Source organism: Pithys albifrons, chromosome 3, assembly GCF_047495875.1.
Source record: "Pithys albifrons albifrons isolate INPA30051 chromosome 3, PitAlb_v1, whole genome shotgun sequence".
NCBI lineage: Eukaryota > Metazoa > Chordata > Aves > Passeriformes > Thamnophilidae > Pithys > Pithys albifrons.
This window is the reverse complement of record NC_092460.1, coordinates 18,863,612-18,886,745: the sequence shown is the minus strand read 5'-3', so window position 1 is coordinate 18,886,745 and position 23,134 is coordinate 18,863,612. Positions and strand designations below refer to the sequence as shown.

Genomic DNA, 23,134 nt, shown 5'->3' with positions numbered 1-23,134 from the left:
TCTTACACTCAAATAATGAAAAAAAATGCATTTAAATCTAGCCATGGAGGTAGTAGTAGCGTTTTCATTCATTTATTGTTCTCTTACTATTTATGCTTTGTTTTATCATAGACCTTCCCAACTCTGGGCTGAGGCCCCACTGTGTTTGTGTCTTCACAAGTTCTTGAGCCACCAACACACCACTGAGTTTAAGGCTATTATTACAACTGGGATTACACTGACAAAAAAGAAACAAGGGGCACAGAGGTGAAGCCATTCAGCCCAAGGACAAACACAAATTGTGGGCTTCCAGTTCAATGCCATCACACACATATTCCAATCTCACATTTACTGTTGACCTGAAAACAGTATGTGGCTGAATATGGAATAAACCAGTAAATTCTTGAATTACCTTGTCAACAGGACTTGGCAATGGAGCATGGATAACACTACAAAAGAATAAATTAGAAAAGGTCAACATAAAGTGCAGAATAGCAGTTCAAAAATCCAGAAGATCCCTAGTCCTGTGCATTTAATCAAGATGCTTTGTATTTTAAGTTTATTCTTCAGATAAAGTTGAGAGTTAAAATACAAGCACGCAAAGCCAATTAATATGAAGCGGTGAGACTTTTTTCAAAGTCACAGAACAACACAGGAGCTATTCTAAAAGCTCTCTTTACCAACTTTTATTTCAGTACTTACATAAAATGATACTTTAACAATTAGTTCATGAAGATTTAAACCAATTTATACAAAACAAGAAATATTAAAAGGTATGGATAAACTACTCTTGCTCACAAATTCAACAAACTGAGTAAAATAATATTTGGTGACTTAACAGAATTTTGTACATTTTCACTAATTTTATATTTGCATATGTTCATAAGAACTGAAAATTTAACACTATACATTTCTTCCATTACTTATTATTAAGACAAGACATGACATGGAAAATTTCCCATAACAATTTATTTTTATTTATCTTCCCAGAAGAAAAGACATCCTAAAGCTTCATGCAAGTATTTCTGGATACTTAAAATGAAAGGATATGTAAATAAGCAATAAAAACCATACAATGTCAATAATGAAAGATGACTAAAATTATGTTGTATGTAATTGGCACTCGGTGCAAACAAAAAGTTTAAGGTTTTAGTTTCTGCTCCTCTTTGATAATTTCTCTGAAATGTGCACACATGTGCAGAGAACTCTGTCAAACATTCATCTGAGTTTCCATTAACTTCACTTTAGTAGAGTCTATGTGCGCTTAAAGGAGCAAAATAATAATTCTAAATAAAGAAAGAAGGCAGAAGAACCTGCTCATTTGCTTTCTTTCCCCCTATATTTTTCTACTTCTAATGCCCATTTCAGTAGACTAAACCACAGTCAGAAAACTCCAACTTGATAAGAAATTGTTTCTTCTTTTAGAAAACTGTTTTATTCTTCATAGTTGTTTCCATTTCTAAAAGCAACAAGCATATGAGACACTTTTTTCACAATGTCTGCAAAAAAAATGGTCTCTGCACTTTCTTTGCACAATCACAGGAAAATAAACTGTTCCTACACCAATTTTAAACATAAAATCATTCAAATCCTCATTATGCAGTAGTTGAATTTTGCTGTACGTGAATATTTATTCTTACTCTGATCGCAATCGAGCTTCCATTCCATCTGGAAGGAACAGTTTGATTGTGGAGACTATACATCCATGGGTAACTGAAAAGAAACAAATACTAAGTCATCACAATCCATTACTACTTAATTGTAAATTCAATGGTTATAGTAACCAATCAAACTGTCTTAAGAAACCCAGAGACAGGCAAAGAAGAGGAGGCTTGAACACCTTCAAGCACCAGTGCCCGGGTCTGCCTTCCCGAATCTCCTCTGGAGACAGGAACCTTCATCACTGCAAACTTGAAGGGGCTCTGCTGGGTACTTAGTCCTGGCTGTGCAGCAGTTCCTGTTCCAATTCTTCCACGTGCAGCAATACCTGAAGTTTGTCTTTAATACAATCATTTAAAAAGGTAATGGCATGTTTTGATCCTAAAACGAGGAAGGAGGAATGCATCTTACCTGCGCTGGGTAAGGGAACACAGGTATGAACAGAATAATGAGCTGCCTTTTTGACAAGATTCCTACAAGCATATCCAGGGACAAAAGGCAACACACCCAATTTTGTGTCACTGACGCTCATTCCAGCATCTGGAGCTTGCCAAGTGATTGTTATTTACAAACAAGGATCCAAAAGGGAATGCAGAGAAAGCTGTAGAAGCCACTGGAGTACATCCTCTCCAACACCATGGGCAGCATCATTTAAGACAAAGCATCTCTATTTTGGGATGCTTGTAGTGCACATCAAATGTACGACCCTAGACAAGTGGCCTCTCATTTCACAAGAGGAAAGCTTGCTTTTCAAGCACTAAATACAAGATTCTTTGAACTCTAGAAAAATCCTAAGGAATAAGAGGAGGAAATGCAATATCTTATTCTTACATCAAGCTTTCTTCACAATGTTTCCCAAAAATGTTACCACTTTCAGTGTCTTTGCAAACAGCCAAATTATATCTGAGTTTTGGTTAGGCTTTTTTTCCTTGTATGGTTCTATGAATTGGGAAGTAAAAATTATTTCCAGATCCATGCAAAAATAGATACATTTGTCCCCAAAATACTACCACAAGCCAGCTACAAATGAGTATTTGGTCACCTACCATGTACCACTACACCTCAAGCACCCCTCAACACACAGAGACAAATAGCTGCTCTACTTTCACAGTTATTAATATCACCAAAACAGTTAATCTGGCTCGGAAAAAAAGGGCAATGGGCATTTTAGGACATTGGTAAAACTCCAGGGAAATGAGACAAGTCTTTGAGGAAGCTACCTCAATAGAATCTAAAAATACAGGAGAAATGATCCAACTAAGCTGAGTTGTTTTAAACCTTTATCTATAGCTAAAAGCTAATGCTTTGGAGACACATCCCCCTGGCTACAGCACCTTGTGTTTTCAAGCTCACCTGGTAAAGTATTACATTTACATGCCAAACCAGAACATATTAAACTGCAAGGTCTGGGGTCTTTATTTATAATGGAACAAATACATTCTTGTAAAAACATTTAAAAATTACATTAGCAATATTAGCTGCAGCCTGTAATAGTCACACAGCTCCCATAATAATGAAGAATCTTTCCTTTAAGAGGAAATTAGTAATTTCAATAAGAAAACGTTAAGAGTATCTGAAATTAAATATCAACAGACAGGTTTGCCTTTGGGTCACATCAGGTAGGTCTGTTCTGAGATTACATAATTCTGAAATTTTTCTGTCAATACCCATATTGAAAGAAAAATCTCCTAAAAGCTGCAGGAGCTTTATTTTTGTAATATATTAAGATATAAAGGGCATTTAGAAAGGCAGTGACTGGAGGAAAAGGTACCAAGCATTTTGATAAGTCTATAAAATAAAAATAGTAAGAAAAAAACAACCACCCAAACCCCTTTAGCCATCAGTTAATTGTAATTGCAAAGATAATGAGAATGCCGAAGGGAAACGGAAAGCGACACAGAAAACATGGACACAGCGCTGCCCGCGCAGGACAGCAGCGACTGCCTAAAATCAGGTCTATGCAAAAGCAAGGCAACAAGGCGAGCCCTGGTTTCCCCACGGGACTGACACATCCCCGATCCCGATCCCGCTCACCTCGCACGCTCCGCGGGGCCGATCCCGCCGCCACCGGGGCCGCCAGGGGGCGCCACAGCGCCGGACACGCGGGAACGGCGGCGCCTCCCGCGCCTTCCAGGGCGGGGTGACATCCCCGTGCCCATCCAAGGATCCCCCATGAAGTGACATCCCCTTGCCCATCCGGGGATCCCCCATGGAGTGACATCCCCGTGCCCATCCGGGGATCCCCCATGGAGTGACATCCCCGTGCCCATCCAAGGATCCCCCATGGAGTGACATCCCAGTGCCCATCCGGGCATCCCCCATGGAGTGACATCGCAGTGCCCATCCGGGGATTCCCCATGGAGTGACATCGCAGTGCCCATCCACGGATCCCACCTTGGAGTGACATCCCAGTGCCCATCCACGGATTCCCCATGGAGTGACATCGCAGTGCCCATCCACGGATCCCACCTTGGAGTGACACCCACTGCTCATCCACGGATTCCCCATGGAGTGACATCCCAGTGCCCATCCACATATCCCACCTTGGAGTGACACCCACTGCTCATCCACGGATTCCCCATGGAGTGACATCCCAGTGCCCATCCACAGCTCCCACCTTGGAGTGACACCCACTGCTCATCTACTGCCCATCCACAGCTCCATCAGGGACTGACACCCACAACCCATCCACAGCTCTAGCATGTAGTGACACTCTACTCCTCACCCACAGCTCCCACCTTGGAGTGACACCCCACTCCTGCCTCCCCATGTCCCTTCCAGAGCAGGAACAACCCTGCTCCATACTCACAGCTCTCATAATGGACTGAACCCCTGCTCCTCCTCTACAACTCCCATGCAAGTGACACCCTGGCTCACATTCACAGCTCCCACCATGGAATGAAACACCTGCTCCACATCCACAGCTTCCATCACGGACTCAAACCTCCTCCTGCTCAATCTGCAGTGCCACACTCCATCACGAGTTGCGGACTCCCACACTTCCCCTCACCACTCCAAACCCTCCCAAGAACTGCGCTGAGCCCCAACGGGTCATGCTGCACAGAGAGCACAATGGGAACACAGAAAACATTTCTATTTGTCTCAGTTTTTGCTTCCCACAGAAACAAAGAGCAAGTGGTGCTCTCATTTTCCTCTTTCCTCACTAGTGTGGTAACAGCAGCCTTGGTAGCCACTCTCCAGCCCTGAAGAGCCTCTCTCACCTCTCGGTGGTCTGTGCACCACCCCACAGAACACACTGGGCTCCTCCACTGCACAGGCTCCCTCAAACACCCCATGGAAAAGGAGATGTATGAAAGAGTCCAAACCTGACTAGAAAAAAAGTGCATAAGCTGTATGTGAACTAAATCATCTGGTATTATTTGACCCTGCTTTGCAAGGCTGCTCCTCCTTTCCATGCAGGGAAATACCACCAGTTAACTCTTGGAATGCTCTGGTGCCGACTGGAAAATTAGGCAGTGCTAAAATAAAATAAACCACATTAACAGAGAGAAAAGCACAGCAAGATGTTATTAGGTAAGTGCTGTATTAAGGAGAGGGAAACGGCCAGACTTGTCAGGAATACAGCAAGTGGACAAATAAGGAAGCAGGAGGCATGGAAACTCTTCTCCAGGGCCTGCTATTGACTTTGGCTCAACAGCAGAAAGCTGAGGAATTGGTGGTCATACCTTATAACCTGAAAAACCACATACTGAACATGCCAGTGTTTTAATGAACCAAATCCAGATCAGATTTGCAAGAAATTGTTTACTAAGACAGAGCCTGAACAATAAAATAAATGTATTCTATCAATAGACATAGGCAAGTACACTCTGTCCTGTCATTACCTCATAATTACACACAGCAGAATGCTGAAATGTCTTGTGCAAGTAAGGCACTACATAAATAAAATGCAAAGTGCTTTAAAGGGAATCGCTAATTAAAAAACTACTTTTGTGTCTGCTTCATGACTAGATTAGATTAACAGTAACATCTAAGGCTCCTGAAATGAACTGGTGAAACAAACTGTCTATATGCACTCCAGGTGCATTCCTGGGTAAGCACCCAGACTGTGAGACAGCTGGTTTGTGCCTTGGCAGGACAATAGGATCTTCCTTCAGTGCTTGGGTGAGCACAGGGCCACTGTGCTCTTCTCTTCCTCATTAGTGAGCTCAACCCATTCCTGAGTAAGGTGAGCACATTCCTGTGTTCAAGGCTAGAGAAAAGGCCAAGGAAGGCTGCACAGTCCAACTGATCCTTTCAGTGTCAGGTCACTGGGATTGTGATTTGTAAAACTAACATAAAACCACTGCAAATAACTACTAGTGGCAAAAACTCATGGCAAGGATTTGCTAACCATGAACTTTCCAGAAACTGTCCCATAAACTAACTGTAAATAACTGCTGATAAAAGCAAGTGAAGTCTAATTGTTCTTCCAACTAAATCTTATCATAAAAACTGGTTTAGCCTAAACACACTTGAACAAATTTAGCTTCTCTGAGCGAGGGCAGCATTTCATCAAATTAACAGTTCCAGGTTCATTAGATGCAAAGGATTCCCTTGATTTCTTCCATGTATACCGCTGGTATTCATAAATATTTGCCATCACTTTACATGGAAACATTTTAAGTAACTCCCAGACAATTTCAACTAGAAATCCTGGAGCTGAATCTTTGCAACATTACTTTTGAGAAAAGTGAAACGATGTGATGAGACCTTCACTACAATGAATCATTCAAAAGTGCTACAGCTCCAGAAGCTCTCCATGATAAAACATTTCACCACAACCATTGCTTAATAATGTTTTCTTCAACCTTCATTAACCTCCCTCTGATACTTTGGAGCTGAGAACTATAACCTGCTGAGCTAAAGACAGAAATCATGAGTAATAGACGGAGCAGGAGCTGTCTTCTTGTTTTGTTCACTTAATGCCCTTTAAAGAAATTCTACTGTTGTACTATAGATTGACTTGTTGGGCTTTGGAGGGGTTGGTTTGAGAGAGGTTTGTTTGTTTAGGAGTTTTGTTTACTTGTTTGTTACAAAGAACCTTACCATTAGCATTCCAATTTCACATTATTTTTTCATTCTTTCCTAATACAGTTTTCTTTAAGGATAAACTCTATGAAGGTCTTGTTCAGAAAAAGTAATAAAGTGCAAGAGGAGTGATGGCAGTTCTGCCACTTTATTGCCAAATCTGTGTGTTAGTGCATTAGGATTCTACAGAAGGTGGTCAGAAGTTCAGTGCTTACAGAAAGTAACAGACTTGCTGGGTAAGTTTAAAAAGTCTTGACAATACTGATTACAGTTTATATTCTCCATACAGACCAGTCTCTAGAAAGAGAAATTGTTTCTGAAACACTATGTAAATTCAAAAAAAAAGACACTGAGGCTGCATTTTAATTAACACAGATACACAGGTACTGCCAGAATACAAGATCTCCTGAGTGTGCATACTGGGAAGAGAACAGAGAGAAAAATAAACCAAACAAAAATCCCATCACCTCACTTTTTCAACTAGCAACTTGTTTCTGTACTCATTTTAAAGCACCTGAAGAAATCAGAATCAGCAGCAGTCACAGAAAGAAACTCTGGGTATCTTGACAAGAATTAAATTAACCGGTTTTAAACCTACACTGACTTCTTGACCAAGAAATGCAGTTTCATACTCCTGCCACACTATTAACTGAAACTTTAGGGTTCATATGCTTGAAAGGTAATTACAAATATAAAATAGTAATAAGAACCGCAAGCACAAAAACCCCAACACAGCACTACACACACACACGCCTATGCTGCACTTTTATAATTGCTGTAGGTTAATTTAAGTGAGGCAATAGCTGGACACGTGGTCCCACTTGAGCCTCCTTTTCTCCAGACCTGCATTTCCACTGCACCCACCAGCACCCATAGAGCCAGATAAGAAGGTGGGCAATGGAAACAACCCAGTTAAAATCTAGCTGGGACTATGGGGGCAGAAACAGAGGTGTGTTTTCAGCAAAGCAGTTTCATGATCCCGTTTACTGCACAGCCACAGGACCCCTGAACAAAACTGTTTTCCTACAATGGGAATACTATTTATTTTTAAACACTGGATTGCAATAAGATGTTCTAAATAAACACACTTGAAAAAAACAAAAAGTGATCCATACCCTTACCTTTCCGCGTGTTCTCCGTCACATCCACACCAAACTGGATGATGTCACCCGACATGATTTCACATGGTGGGCTTTCCTCAGATCCTCTACTCAGTCTCTGACTATTAATAAAGGTACCATTACTACTTTTAGTGTCTTGAAGATAGAACTGTAAAAACAAACAAAAAGAACAGTAAAATATCTGGGAAAAATAAGCTCAAATAAAATTTTATTTGCTGTAAATATAACCTGACCTCCCAGTATAGAAGAGAACAAATGTATCAAACTCAAAACACGCTCCTCAGAGTCCAACATGTTCCCATTATCAAGAAGTATTTGGATTTGGATTTCAGCTGTTTAACATATGATTGAATTCTAGTACATACGCTGTGCAAATAACTGCTACAAATTATACTTGAACTACCACCTGCACAGAAAGGGATCAGTCATCATTGGCAACATCTTTTGCCACATATATGCAATTTATATTTATGTTGGTCAACACACAAAAATTCTAACTGCTCACACGTTTAAGGTAACAGTGTTCCCTGACAAACATGGCGTAGGGAAGAGAAGCACTGGGGACACAAGGAAAAGCTTTAGAGTAACACAGAATTCAGGAATTGTAATATAACAACCATGGCGAAACTCAGGAAAAACAACAGGCTGCTTTCACCTCTCAGCCAATACTAGTTCAGTGCCACTAAATTAATCTCAAGACTGCTGCATCAAGTGCCTTTGTAAATATCCATTTGTAGAGTTAATTAAATGTTAATAGCAACTTATTGAATCTGAAACTGCTTATGACACCAGACTCCCAGTCAAAACTGCTGCATCTGAGAACAGGCCACAAATGAGTCACCTGGCAGGAAACTGGAGTCACTGGCTGAGGCCTGATCAGCAGACAGCATGAAAGGGGACGAGGATGTTACTACCCAGCCAGGTGTAACTCCTGAAATGAGTCATTACAATAGTTCAAGATGGCAATAGTTACTACAGGAACCTTGTGGGATGGGATAAATCCCTGGAATGCCCAGCTTCCAGCATTCAAAGAATCTCATCAAGTCCTGGAGCAGGCATAAGGTTGGGGGGGAAGGTACTGCCTTCAGAGAAATGAATGGGTTCCCATGTTCTGCTTACAGAAGCAATTGACCCTTTTTTTTATTCCACGAACAATTTGCCTTGATTTTATTTCCCTCTGCTGTCACACTCCTCAAAAAAATGACACATAGCTCAAAATAATAGTGTTGAGGGAAAAGGCGAGTTTAGAAAGGAGAGACCAGCATAGAGCTCTTCAGAGCTTATACTGCAAAATGACATCAAGTACGACACACACCTTACATGTTATCCCAAGCAGTGTAAAGCAGTGCCCTAACAGGGGAGCTGGAACTGCATTGTGTCAGTGCAGTAATCAAAGGGAATGCCAGCAGAGGAAAGCTCAGGCAGTGTATGAAATGACAAAATGAAAAGCAGTATGAAAGACCTCTTTTTTCCCCAACAGATATGCCTTAGATCTTAAATTGAAGGAAGAGAAAATAATAATCAGTCAGAGGTTGATAATGATGAAAGTAAACACAAATTATGGATAGATCAAAAAATATGACAGCATTCACAGCATTAATAATCAGACCCACCCTACTCTAAATAATACTCTCCATACTATGAAATACTATCTATTAATATAATAGTATATAATATAGCTATTCTAACAGTTATACATTTAAAAGCCAATCAAATTAATTAGCTCATTAATTTAATAAAGTACTGAACCCTCTCATGATTCAGTGCAGAGATAATCACTTTTTGCTTCCTGTTTGTTTTCAATTAGCCTTCTGCTTCATTTGAAAATTCTTCTGTTATGAAAAAGTGAGTCACAGGCAAGGAGAAACAAATACACTTGAGCTTATTTGCTTTTCCCCACCCTTTTCTTCCCTATGCATAATAACTGCCTTTTATCTCTCTCAACTTTCTTTCTGATTAAACGCTGTCCCTTGCAAACACACTTTGCAGAATCTGCAAACAGGGCACAGGCGAGAGAGCACAAGGAAATACAGGAGAGTGACCACAGGAAAGGAAGTGCAACAGAGCACCAGCCACACAAAACTTACCAAACATGAGCAGACACAAAATTCAAACTGCTAAAAGAAATTTGTAAACAAATGGCCACGGAAAATACCAATTAAATGCCATATGATGTAACTGATGTCTGTTAAGTGCATATTACTGAACTCCTTTATGTACATTTCAGGAAAGTAATAAACTTCAAGTCTTTTCATTCTGTTTGTAAACACTCCTCTTCCTGCATCTGGTAAAGAAATAAGTAATACCAGCCACATGTCAATAGCTGATCTCTAAGGAAGGGGAAACGCACTGACTTCAAGCCCTGGCACAAAGGATGCAGTTCTTTAATGGAGCCACTGCTCAGCAACCCACCGAGCTGGTCCCTTCCACGCAGCCCAGTTAGATGTTACTTCCATACTGGTTTTCACCAGTTCACATGATCTTTCTCAAAGGTCAATCCCTCCATCACTTTTGTGTAACTACTACAGTTAACTTTAGGAAACAAAACCTAACGCAAGCCCTAAGCCAAACATGTCTCTACCCTATCCAGCACTTGTGGCATTGCGCTGGTATCCGATGTACTATTAACTGGGCAGCATCCTCGGCGAGCTCTCCAGTTTCCAAACGAGCAGCTGTGTCTCACAGCGCCTTCTGTGAAACCAGCACCATTTGTCCTTCCTGCTTCCCCGCACAGCCCCGGCTCGGGCAGCAGTGCCAGCTCAACGAGCAGGGATAAATCCTTCCACTCCCAGCGCTCGCTCCGAGCTGCTCCACCACCACCTCCTCACTTGGCCCGGCTCGGGCGCTTGTTTAGTCACCGCAAACCAGTTTCGAAGCTGACGCGAGTCACACGAGGAGCGGCTTCGGCCGGTACTGCCGCCAAAAAGGGCAGCAAACACTGGCCTAATTATACTTGCTTTTATAATTCACACCTCTCTTCAGAGGAAAGTCCCAGCCTTTTTGTTCCTCGTTTTTACAACGAGTCCAATGCAGAGCATTGATGGCAGCTCACACACAATCAAAACAACTCAGCTTTTGAGGAGTGTTAAAGGGCTATCACATCCTTAATTCAGACAATAACTATGTATTATTTGAGTGGTGGTTTCCCCTCTTTCTTAAAATTACAAGGTAACAAAGTATTCAGAAACTTACCGCCCTTATCATAACACCTCGGACAGCAAAAGTAATTCTAGCCCACATTTCTTCTTTAATATTATTGTTTACATCCCCTCTCACTTATACACCATTAATAAGCTCAATTAAGTGCAAACACCCCACCATACTGCTTCTACAAAATTTCTGAAAACTTTATTCTAAAGTAAAACTTACAGTTCATCAGTACACTCAAACTTGTCCAGTACAGTCCACCTTCTTTAGAAAGAGGAACTTTTAGAAAGCTACAGACTTTTCCCCCTCCTTTGTAGGGAATTATGTATTTATTTTACATATTTAATATTTATAATATTTCAATGTACTATTCAGTTTTGCAAACTAAACCAAAAGTACCTCCTCTGCTCTAACCTGTGGTGTATAAAAATCACATCCCATTTAAGTTCCTTTGCTTTTCAGGCCAGTGACTCAGAAAAGAATCAACAACCTGCTAATTACAGTCCATGCATTACTTTCATGAAGTTGATACCACTATGATTTTTCCCTGTAACAAATTCCTAGTATTATCTGATTAGTGAAATAAAAATTCCTCCCCGGGGGTCCCAGACTATAACACATTAAAGTTAAGCACATAAAAGTATTAATTCTAACTGATATGAGGAAGCTGCAAATTGCCATGCTCCAGAATAGATTTTAACCTTATGAAAGGTAAGCAAACTGTTTTCCTCAAAGAAACAAAACCAAATAACAACAACGAAGCTGATTCTGCTCAGTGATTACTACGGTAACACCTTCAAGAGGAAGGCTGAAGAGAACTCCTTTACTTAGCCTGACAAGTGAGCAAGTCATGAGGTGTTTTGTTTCCCAAGCCATATGCAGATCTGATACAGGATGAGACACTTCTGAAGGATCTGAGAAGACAAAATAAGGCTCAGAGATGCACAGAAAGTCTTGCAAAGAAAGCAGCACACTTTTCCAGTTATTTCATTAGCTGGATTTAAATACAGAACAATCACAGGAACAAAAAACTGATCAGCTTTTTAATACTTCTAACATTTGCTATCACTGTGTACAGCCATCCGTTGCCATTTTAATGGCACATTATTGTACTCCATCTAACCCAGCTGGAAACTGCAGCTCAGGACAAGTATGCTGAGAATGGCAGTGAGGAGAATTACAGGAGAACTGAGACGGTTTGTCTACAGCGATGTGAGATTCAGTATGTGAAGAACCACTTCTACATCAAAAAATGCAAACATAGACCATAGCATATAATTAAACCTATTTCAGTCTTATTCCATAGCTGAATTGATAAATTAGTAAGTACCATATGTAGGCTATTGCCTTTTACAGAAAGTCAAACGTTAATGTATTTTATCTATTAAATATATTTTCACTGCCTAGACAACTAATGTAGAAAGAGAATCCCCATTTCAGAACATCCTAGTTTACCATTCTTTTCCTCATCTCTGATTTCCTGTGTGCAAGTGGTACACACAACCCCCCATGTGCCCCCAGGGTGCCGTTTTACCTTTGAAGCTTTGAGGCATTAGCTTGAACCAGAAAGACTTAAATTAATTTGTCAAATTCTGAACTGTAGCCACTAAAGAGATGGCAGCTTCACTTCTGCCATGGTTACTGTCACCAAGGGGCAGCAAGGCTGTCAGCCAGAGCAGTTCTGCTGTAAAATGCTGCAGTTAACGATGACAGATCCTTCCCCTACTCACACTACATAATCATCGAACAATTAATGCTGGCATTTTAAATGCACCCCCTGAGTACTAAATCTAATACTCAAAAGCAGCAAGTAAACAGAGACCTAGAAATCAGAATACTTGCCCTGGAGTAATACTTTGGCTCAGAATTTGACTAAGCAGTAGCACAGCTGTGTTCATTTACTCGTTTAATACTGAGAACTCAGCTAGGAAGAGAAGTACATTGTGCACAAGTCAAGCTGTGCAAAGTCAAAGACTTTAAAACAACACATACCAGGGTCAAACTAACATGGTCAACATTTGTCACACTGCAGTTAGAAAGCTTTTCTCCCATACTGTTAAAAGATGTGTCAAAAGTGTTAGCACTGAGTACTTTCTCATTTGGGGGCAGCACTTCTGCTAGCAGAGCACACCGTGCAAAACATACTGAATTCCAGGTCAGTTCTTCGGCTGTAAGACAGAAATTCAAATGCCAAATTATCTCCAGACCCAATCGACTGAGTTCCTCATTCTGGTCTGCTTAGACAGATCCCGAATTCCTTTCCTCTCACTTGCATAACTCCACCCGCCTATCAAGGAAGTACAAGTATTTGTCTCCATAAGCAAGCATAATTCAAGGGTGGGGTGCAGCAAGCAAAATTGCTTTTCTATTTAGTTTTCTAGTTCTTAAGCACACAGACCTAATAGCTCTCGCTTACTGAACTCCAGGTCCTTCAACTTAGAAACAAACCAGTGCATTAAGTTTTGAGTTCTTATGAACTCTCCTTTTTAAAATGCTTCAAGCTACCAGAGGCAGGCGCAGGGTATGAAACTAAAAGCAACCAGCTGTGAAGAAAGGGATTTTCCAGTCAGACTGAACACAGTGAAGGAGTGGCAAGTTGGCTATTCAGGGACCATAAGTATTGAATTTCTCCACAGTGAAGCAAAACTTGCAAGGAGTTTTCAGTAACATCTTTGAAAAAAAAAATTAACCTAAGCACTCTTCCTATGCAGTAATGAAAAAAGAGAAAAAAATTAACCTTCTTTGATATAGCACTGGACAAAAAAACGTCACTCTAAGTTTTCAACTCCAAGTGTAAGCCTATTGTACATTCAACTACTCTGATGAAAAAAGGTCAAAATCCTCAGCTACCCCAGGAATTCAGTGCTATCCTTTCAAATCTGCCAGTGGCTCCAAGAGACAGGAAGGAAAGGACAGCAGGGAATATGCTCTTCTGCTGACCAAGTTGTTCCAAGTGTGTTTACACCTTAAAGTTTTGTTGTCTGTACTGCCAGGACAACCCTGCTGGTTGCTCATACCTGTTGTCAAGCAAAATAAACGGTGGCAGTAAAAGCAGTTTTGTGTCAGCATAACCAAGTCAGGGTATAAACACAGTTCAGCCTTTCCAGATGTATTTGAAGTGCTGTAAAATATTAATCCCTCTGCTGCTTGCCCTGTCCTGGCTGTTCAAGTGCTCTGAAGTTCACTACAGGCCCTGTCACTCAGCTGAGCTGCTGTGTGAGTGGAGTCAGCAGACCCGGCCTGAAAAGGACAAAGAGACCATGACAGGGAAGGGAAGATGGATGGATTTGTGGGGAGGAGGAGGAAGCACCTCATGTAGCTGGGCAATGCTCAGCACTGAGAGGAAGCAACAGCTTCAACTGTGCACGTGCACCAAATACACATTGTCTACAGCCTTGAGTTGTTCCAGTGTCTTCCTCGGCAGCAAAATATCACCTTTCTCAACAGAACAAAGCAAACATGTCCAGGTGTGTTGTACCTGCAAACACTCCAGCACAGAACCTTTTTTTTTTTACACAGGGCTTTGCAATGCTTATTTTAACTGTTCTACAGATACACCTATCAGAATTTTAAATAATGGCATATTAAAAGCATTCACAAAAAACTCAAACATGTGGGACAGCAGAAAAACCCAGTGTGGTTTCAGAATTCCTATTATTTTCAGTTTGCCTAATTTGGTTGGTACATAACAATGACCTGGGCTAAAAATGAGCACTCTTTAGAAACCACTTCATAAGCCATGCACTCAAACCTCCCACGGCAGCAACATCAGTCAAGAAGAGAATGGCAGAGAGAAGGCTATATTTACAATGTCAAACAGCTGATTTCTGTCAACTGTTCCACGCCAGAATCAGTATATAAAGTACGTAAGTACTTAAAGTACAGTTCACAACCTGAAATTGAAGTTCTCTGTCTCTGGAGACAGCTGTCAGAAACAGAATGATCTGTGTAATCCTTGCTTTGATGAAATGTATGTTCTTTCATAAAATATAGTTCTGGGCTCCTCAGTAGGAGAGAGATGGAGCTCCTGGAGTGGGTCTGGCAGAGGGAACAAAGATGATGAAGGGACTGGAGCATCTCTGTTACAAGGAAAGGCTGGGGGAGCTGGGCCTGCTCAGCCTCGAGGAGAGTTGAGGGGGACCTCGACAGTGTCTGAAGGGAGGTGTCAGAGGGGTCAGACCAGGCTCTGCTCAGGAGTACCAAGCAATAGGACAAGAGGAGATGGCAGAAACTGATGCCCAGGAAGTTCCACCTGAACATGAGGAAGAACTTCCTTCCTGTGCAGTGACTGAGAACTGAACCAGATTGCCCAGAGAGATATTCCAGAACCATCTGGATACAATCCTGCCCAAAGTGCTCTGGGATGATCCTGCTTGAGCAGGGAGATTGGACCAGATGCCCCACTGTGGTCCCTTCCAACCTGACCCGTTCTGGGATTCTGTGAGAATGTCAGTAAACAAGCTGCATCACAATTCCTGAATCCCCCAACAATGTCACAGTCAGAACAGAACTCTACAAACATCACTAACCCACTTGCAGACTGCTTTTATTTACTTCAGCTCTAAAGGGAACTATCAACACTTCAAACACCTAAAAACATCCAGAAAAAATACAGTAACCTCATGGTGATGGTATAATTTATATGGGGGAAAAAACCCTTCAAGTGAGATGACCATATGCCAATACTAAAGTAATAGCTCATACTGAAAACCACGTTTCTCCTCCGATTGTGCTCTCATCCAAAACTCTGCACAACCAACATAACAGAAACATCATCCCAAAGGATGGTTGCCCTTCCTAACCCATTGCCTTCACCCTCCTCTTGCAGATGGTGGCATTCAAATAACCTCTATTTTCTAGAAAAAGAGTTTCTAACCTAACTTGGCAGTTGTGAAGTTAACACCTCCCAGTAATCACATTCCATAATGGCAAAATGCAGTAAAACAGTCATAGAAGGAAAAGTCCTCACACCCCCTGTTATGCAGTGAGGCCTCTTTCCTCAGCATTCTGTATTAAGGACTTCCATGTAGAAGGTTCATGCTAAAGGATGTGAGCTGAGGCAATCTCAGGGATGATACATAATACTCACTCCTCTTCTAAATAAAAATCTCTGTAGGAAACACAAGGTGTGGAATGAAGTAGTTGAAAAAGGGAGAAGTTGCTCTTGAGTGCTGATTTATCCATAGATTATTCAAATAATCCAGAAAGACACTTGCTGTCAAAAGGAGCAGAATGACAAGATACTCACCAAAAACCTCAAGATAAAATGTTTTACCACAAAATGTGACAACACCACACAAAATAGGCCCCTCTCTATACATCAATGTCACTAGTTTTGATGCAAAAAGCTATTTTTAAGAAGAGGAGATGTAGAGGAAGAGTTCTAATTTACAAGTAATTTGGTTTATATATAGCTGACTGACTTGCTACAGTGAGACATCTGTCACCATAGTTACTAATTACTACTCTTTAGAATGTCTCTTTTACTTGACTTTTGTCCTCACAGTTCGCAAGAATTTCTGAAAATCAGCCTTCTGTTACAAATGCTGAATGGTTTCAGAATTTGAAATATATTCTCTTCAGAGCTAAATGAAAGTCTGTCCCTTCACATATGCCAGGCTCTAAAACTTCCTTTTGTACAGGAAACACAAAACAGACTAAGAACATTAAGAGCCTCAGAAAAGGAGATGCAACTCCATTCTGAATATGGATAATGCAGAAAAGTTTCCTACAAAAAAAAAAAATCCTCAGCTCAGTACCAACTATACCCTATTTTCCTGAGGAAAACAAAATATATTTAATTTTCAGCCTATATGAAAATTATCAAGTACTATTTTAATTTCATGTGAAATTCTCATCCTGAAAATGCTGAGAGATTTGAGGTAATATATTAACAATGCAGTGCAATCAAGGAAAATATTCCCAAGAAATGATTACTCAAACATCATCCCAACATGTTCAAGTTGACTCATTAGAACACTAAAGCAACATAAAAAGAGATTTATTGTGTCTTGCTGCTGTCATAGATGACAGTATCTTACACAACATACAAAGACTTTGAAAAAAACCTTTCCTACTCCATAGTAAAAAGATGATTCATGCAATGGACTCACAACCACCGAAAAGTAGATGAAAAAAGAGGTTTCTAGAAGGAAATTGAACTTGCAAAGACATTTTCTGCTCTAGTCCACAAGATATGCTCAGCCTCTTGTTACATTTATGCAACTGTGTATCATGTACCACTGTGATACCAGGGATTACTTTGTATAATTTACTTCAACTGCCAGGGTGACTTTCTGAGGTTTCCTTTAATGCTCCTCTCCTGTGTTCTCTGTATTAATCAATTACAGAAATACATTGCAACTTAACAAGCCTTAAAATAAAGAAATAAAATGCCTTAACAGGCCCCAGAAATCCAGGTTTCCTCGGGATAATTCCTGCCAAGTGTAAGGTACTGGTGAAATACTCCTCAATCCTGATGCCACCATACGAACACTTTCCTACAAAACTAGACTGAAAGCTGAACACAATTTTTTACTACCATAAATGTAATGAGAGTTGGCAACATGACACAAACTCTGCAATAAGTAAACATGGTGCTGAAGTGTACAAAGTCCCAGAGACTGTGTTTGTAGGACACACATACCCAGATAAAATAAACAAGCTGTGCAAAGAGCAGGTTCCCATATCACCCTCATTTCTGTTCTAAAGGTCTGCAATGTGCCATTGCCATCTACTCTCACCTTCAGGATGCAAAACACTCCAGAAATATCCTGCACGAGGGAAAAATGCGAAGGCTGCTCAAAAGACTAAAATTTTTATTCTTAAATTCACAATCAAAAAATGGTTAAACTTAATAGTTAACATTTTCGGGCCAACTTAATGAAGTGTGAGATGAAAACAAACCGTGGTCTTGTCTCTGACTACTGCAATGAAAATTATGACATAAAAAGGGAGATGTGTCACATTTGAACAGAGCTTTACCCTAATTTAAGAGCATAAAGGTAAGGCCTAAATATCTCCTGGTCCTTAAATAAGAACTAAAGTCAAATTTCTACAACACCTATTAAAGAAACCCACTAAATTGTTTTTGTGGGAAACAATGAGGAATAGGCAGAAATAGCAGAGAAAGTAGAAGACAAAGGAAAATAAATGGTTTAAAAATAAAAAGAAATCCTGAAATACTATCAGCATCTGTCAATAAATACTCAGAAAGAGATATCCAACACTAACATCCATTGTTTCTGCTTCCTCAAAATTCTTGAGCTAACAAGACAACCAAGGGATTAGCAAAAAATTAACAGAAATGGAAATTTTCCTTAAGAAAACTGAGCTACTAAACTTCTGTCAGCAAACAATTACATTTTTCATTTGCAAGCAAATTGGAGAAAAACCACAACAGAAGTTGAGATTACCAGATACTCCGCCAGGAGAGAAGATCTCCTTATATGAAAGCACAAGGATGAGGCAGCTCGTTAGTTTATCAGGAAACTCCAACTCCCAGCACAACCCCAGACATTTCAGGGCAGGTGCAGAACTGCAAAAGCTGCTTAATTGTCTTGCTACTGGCTGCTGAGTTTCTAAATTAGTTAATCATTACATCAAAGCTCCTCTACTCCCGGCAAAGAAGAATCTCTTCTCACGTGTTGACTTTTCAACTGCTTAGAGAATAAAGGGAGAAGTTGTTTTCAAACTTCTCTCGTTTTTACTCTTTCCATACACAGCACTGTGTGTACCTGTTATTAATTCCACATAGCTGCTCATTTACAGCAGAGAAAACTCCCAGTGATGGCACATTCAGATAAACAAAAAAACCACATCAGATTTCACAGACCCAACCCAGTGCAGTGCAACAATGCTTTGGAATCATCACAGTAACACCACATAAAAACTTTAAAAATATCCAAAAAAATTTAGGAAGAAGTTGTCTCCCTCCCTTTTACCAAAGGACATTCCATCTGAAAGAACCAGTCTAACTGACTATGGCATTTTTATTTTTTAAACGAGCATCTACAGCAGGTCTGGTCAATTCAGTTCTCCTTTGCACAAAGCAAGGATATCTTGCTTTCTGACATCATCTGCTCCTGAACTATTTGTTACCAGATTACAGGTGTCACAAGGAAAATAATGCTCAGCACATTTCCAAACTACAGTTCAAAGGACCACACTGAGGATAAGCTTAACATTATGATGATATAAATTCAAGGCAGCCAATAAAGACACACAAATGCAAGTCCCAACTGAAAGAACTGCCTAAGTACACATGACACTGCACTAATTTAATCATGTCAAACTAGATATTTTTGTAACAGGTCCAAACCACAAATATTACCCAAATAGAGTGTAGTGAGAGTTCACTACACAGTTCCTCATACTGAAAACAAGGGGTCACCAGAGCAATTTGGTCCTCCTTGCCTTTCTGAAGACTTCTCTGCATCAAGTAAGGACCAAAACTGTTTTTAAAACATACTAAATGTGATTTATTTTCATTCTGTGTTTTGAACTCCAGCATTCCATACAGAGAGCAAACATAATGAAGTGGAAACCAAACACCGAAGGAACAGGGTGCGGCTCCATCCAAAGACGGAAAATTCATTTTCCAGCACAGAGGAGAAATTTGACAATTGGGAGTTTAATATTTGTACTCCAGGCACTGCCAAGCCATACCTCCAACAAAGTGAGAGCGAAAACAGCCTGGGAGGAGACTGTATTTATGTGCAATGCATTCCTGGATCAAGACTTTCAAAGCAAGTAGTAATTAAATGCTGGTATTAACAAACAAAGGCTCATTTATTCTGATGCTCATTTGATATCAACAATTTCTACAATTACAAAAAAAAAGATGGTTAAGAAATCCACATATGGAGATGGGCCTGCCTATGTGAGACAATGTATGAGCTGACTTTCGATAGCCAATCTTAGAGAATATTAATCACCTGGTTTTCCAGCCGTGTCCTACTGGCTTCAAAACAGGGGCAGGTGCTGCAGCCTTTGCACAGGCTCACAATGCCAGAACCACCCCAGGAGAACCTTCCACAGGTTCACAATCAGCACAACCCCAGCAGAGAGGAAGGGGCAGAGGGCAGACAAGGGATTGAGGCACATGGTAATTAGAGTTTCGGTGACTCATGATTCATACTCATCTTAGTCAAGGGCAAAAATCACATACATGGTACACTGGATTTACAGATTAAAAGGGTTGCTAACATGGCAAAACTTGCCAAGGTAACTATTCCAGTACAGCTTTCTACCACACAGAAGTATTTTGGTGGTTTTTTTCCCTAGCTGTTTTCCATCCTATCTACAGTCATCAGGGATGTTACACTGGTAACACCTGTGCCCATGAATGCTTTTCTTCGAACAAAATAAAAAACACCCCAAACCCAACACACATACACACAAAAATAAACCTCCAATAATCCAAATTTCTTAAAATATCCTTGTCAATAAAAGAACACCAAGTAGCCAGTGCCCATGACCAATCTGCCAGTGGGCAAGAGGAGCAGGGACAAGGGAATTGCAAAGTCCTGCTGTCAATCACACACCCTCTGAGCTGAAAATCCTGCAGGAATGGTCATTCACACCTTTGAAAGACATCATCAAATCCTGCCATTTTGTGGTCTAAGGGTGCCATGTTTCCCTCTAAAACACAGAAAACATTTTTCCAAGTGCAAAAAGAACCCCTTTCCAGCATCAGCGTTCTCGATTGTTAGTTTAAGAAGAAACAGCATCCACTGATGTTTTAATGCTTTAAACTGCCATAAGGACATTTTCCAAATGGCAGATCCTTCCAGGTATAAAAATCAGAGACAACTCCAGCCATCTCTATGCAGATTTCAGGTCACACTGTCCAACTGACAAAACACAAGATAACTTTTTTTTCCCAAGTTGATACATCTGTAATGGCTGGAAACACACAGTGAAATGTTTCACTGTTTACCCACTAAACCAGAGATGTGAAGAAGCTGCTGATTCTGTGACCCCTCCATCACCTGGGGTGTTCTTTGTCTTCCAGTATCATCATCATCCCCTTATTTTTTTTTAAACAAAGCAGTTAGGATAAGCTTGGTAACTTTTTATTCCAAAACAATTTAACTAAAAGAAAGGGAGGGGAGATAAAGGGAGAGAGTGATGGCAGAAGTAGCTCCAATCCTGAAAATTATATGCAAAATTACAGAAAGATGAGTAGTCCCTCCTGACTACAAAACTTTTCCATGTAGGTAACCAGTTCAGGAAACTTGTCCTGCTCAGTGTACAAAGCCAGTATATTGTTTGGCCATGAATGGAGGTTAATCAAGTGACTTTTCTCATAACTCAGTTATAATGCTTTGAATTAGACAGAAAAATGACATCTGTAGATAAAATAGGAAAAAAAAATTCTGCCTACCAAGAATCAGGAAAGAGTAAATTAACAAAGGGGCCTGAAGGACATGACTACTTTAAAAAAAAATCCACACCTGCAAGTCAAATCCAAACCTCATCAAAAGGTTACAAGTACCACTATGCTCTTCCCATAGAGGCCAAAGGCACATCACAACCAGCACACCATAAGGCACTAATGATAATCCCCTAAAACTATAAAAGGGTTAAATTGTACAATTCATCCATTATTTTCTTTATACCCACATTAATATCTATGGGTGGCAGCCCCTGCTATTGAATGAGATGATCACGTTACGTTTTCTCAGTACAGCCCTGTGTGACTCGGCTGTCACAGAACGAGCAATGCCATCCGCAGACCAGGGCACACAACACAGGAATCATGGGCAAGGAGGACGCCTTAAATCCTTCCCTAAGCACGAAAATGCCTTTTCCTTTCACTGCCTAAAGCCGAATTGCAGCCAGCAGAGGGCAATGCACAATAAACAGACTGGGTAATGCAAAGCTACGGCACAAACAGCAGAGCAGAAACTGCAGCTGAAAACTGTTTGTATTATGGAGGAGTTTTTGGGGGTTTTATTACCGAAATTTCCATTAATTATAGGAATGTACCCAAGTGTTCTGTGGGTTGCCTAAAATATTAATTCCATCTTTACAGTCTAGAGCCTCCAACACAAGCTACTTCTAAGCTCCAGCATCCACATTAACAATTCTACTTCTCAGAGTTTAAAATTAGGTTTCTCAACTTCAGTGTTCGTGCTACTGTAATTATGCAAGTTACTGAAATTCTACCCAGAATAAGCAAGTAGATGTAAAATCTGGAATGCTGTCAAAGGCTTTTCCCATTTAATACAGAAACTGAACTTTCTAAACAATGGTAAAAAAAATGTAGCTAGAAATTGGTCACACACTGCAAAAGAACCAGAATTAGTATGCAAATCTCTTTCATGTCTAATCAGCATTTTTTAAAAAATGGCAGTTCTGAAAACAGTTTGGCTTTTTCTTTACAAAGATAGGCCTTTGTTGAAAGGTATTCTTGACATTTAACATATTAAATTCTGCTACAATTCATTATCTGTGCTCTTAGAAGAACAAAAAACAAAGTCCAGAAACTAAAGCAAATCAGGAGAATGAGTCATTTAGCAAAAGAAAAAAAAACAAAACTACCAACAGACTGGGAACTCAAAGCAAAACATTTAAAGAATTATTTCTTTAAATCTACAGTCCAAACAGAACATGGAAGAGAGCTCAGGAAGCCTGTCATTAAAAATGATGACACTTAATAATAGTGGCAATGCACGGGCACTGTGCATCAAATCAGTCCCACCTACACTGGCCCATCTACCCTATGGAAAAAGGAATCTGTACCGTGTATCACCAGAACAGAGGAGCCCTCAAATTAGGTCTGTGAGATCCAAACTGCAGTCCTGCTACAAACAGCCTTCCCACAAAAACATGTTTGCTGTTCAGTAAAAAGCTCTGACATACCAAGAGGTTTGTCATCCAAGCTTAAGTTTAATACAGCTGTAGACAAGATTACAGTTTGATTAAAGAAAAATCAGCAAGACTTTACACTACCTATAATTACGATGACTATGAAGTTTTAATAAACTTTAATTAGATTTAGACGCTATCATAGCTTGTTTCAAAGGAAAATAGGTTGGGCCACTGGGAATTGGCAGCATTAAGAGCAACATGGTTAAATACAAATTTGAAAGAAACGTGTTGTCATCCCTCATTGCTTCTTTCTTCTAAACTCTTCTGGAAAAAAGTTTTCTTCTGCAGCCAAGTAACATACTCAGGTCCTAACCAAATAC

The 23,134-nt window shown here is 40.3% G+C and overlaps 1 protein-coding gene across 29 annotated transcripts in view; it reads right to left on the bottom strand.

The window, feature by feature from the left end:
* SLMAP (sarcolemma associated protein) overlaps positions 1-23,134 on the bottom strand; it is a 78,523-nt gene that overhangs the window by 36,790 nt on the left and 18,599 nt on the right. For 14 of the 29 annotated variants that reach the window (XM_071550800.1, XM_071550815.1, XM_071550807.1 and 11 more), the window contains exons 3-5: positions 7,785-7,938; positions 1,620-1,692; positions 392-428 (exon numbers count right to left, since the gene is read on the bottom strand). In XM_071550800.1, the coding sequence (XP_071406901.1) occupies positions 392-428; positions 1,620-1,692; positions 7,785-7,938 (264 nt within the window). Of the gene's footprint in view, positions 1-391; positions 429-1,619; positions 1,693-7,784; positions 7,939-18,352; positions 18,457-23,134 lie in introns of those variants that run through there. The other 15 variants (XM_071550803.1, XM_071550808.1, XM_071550813.1 and 12 more) reach the window with 2 other exon arrangements.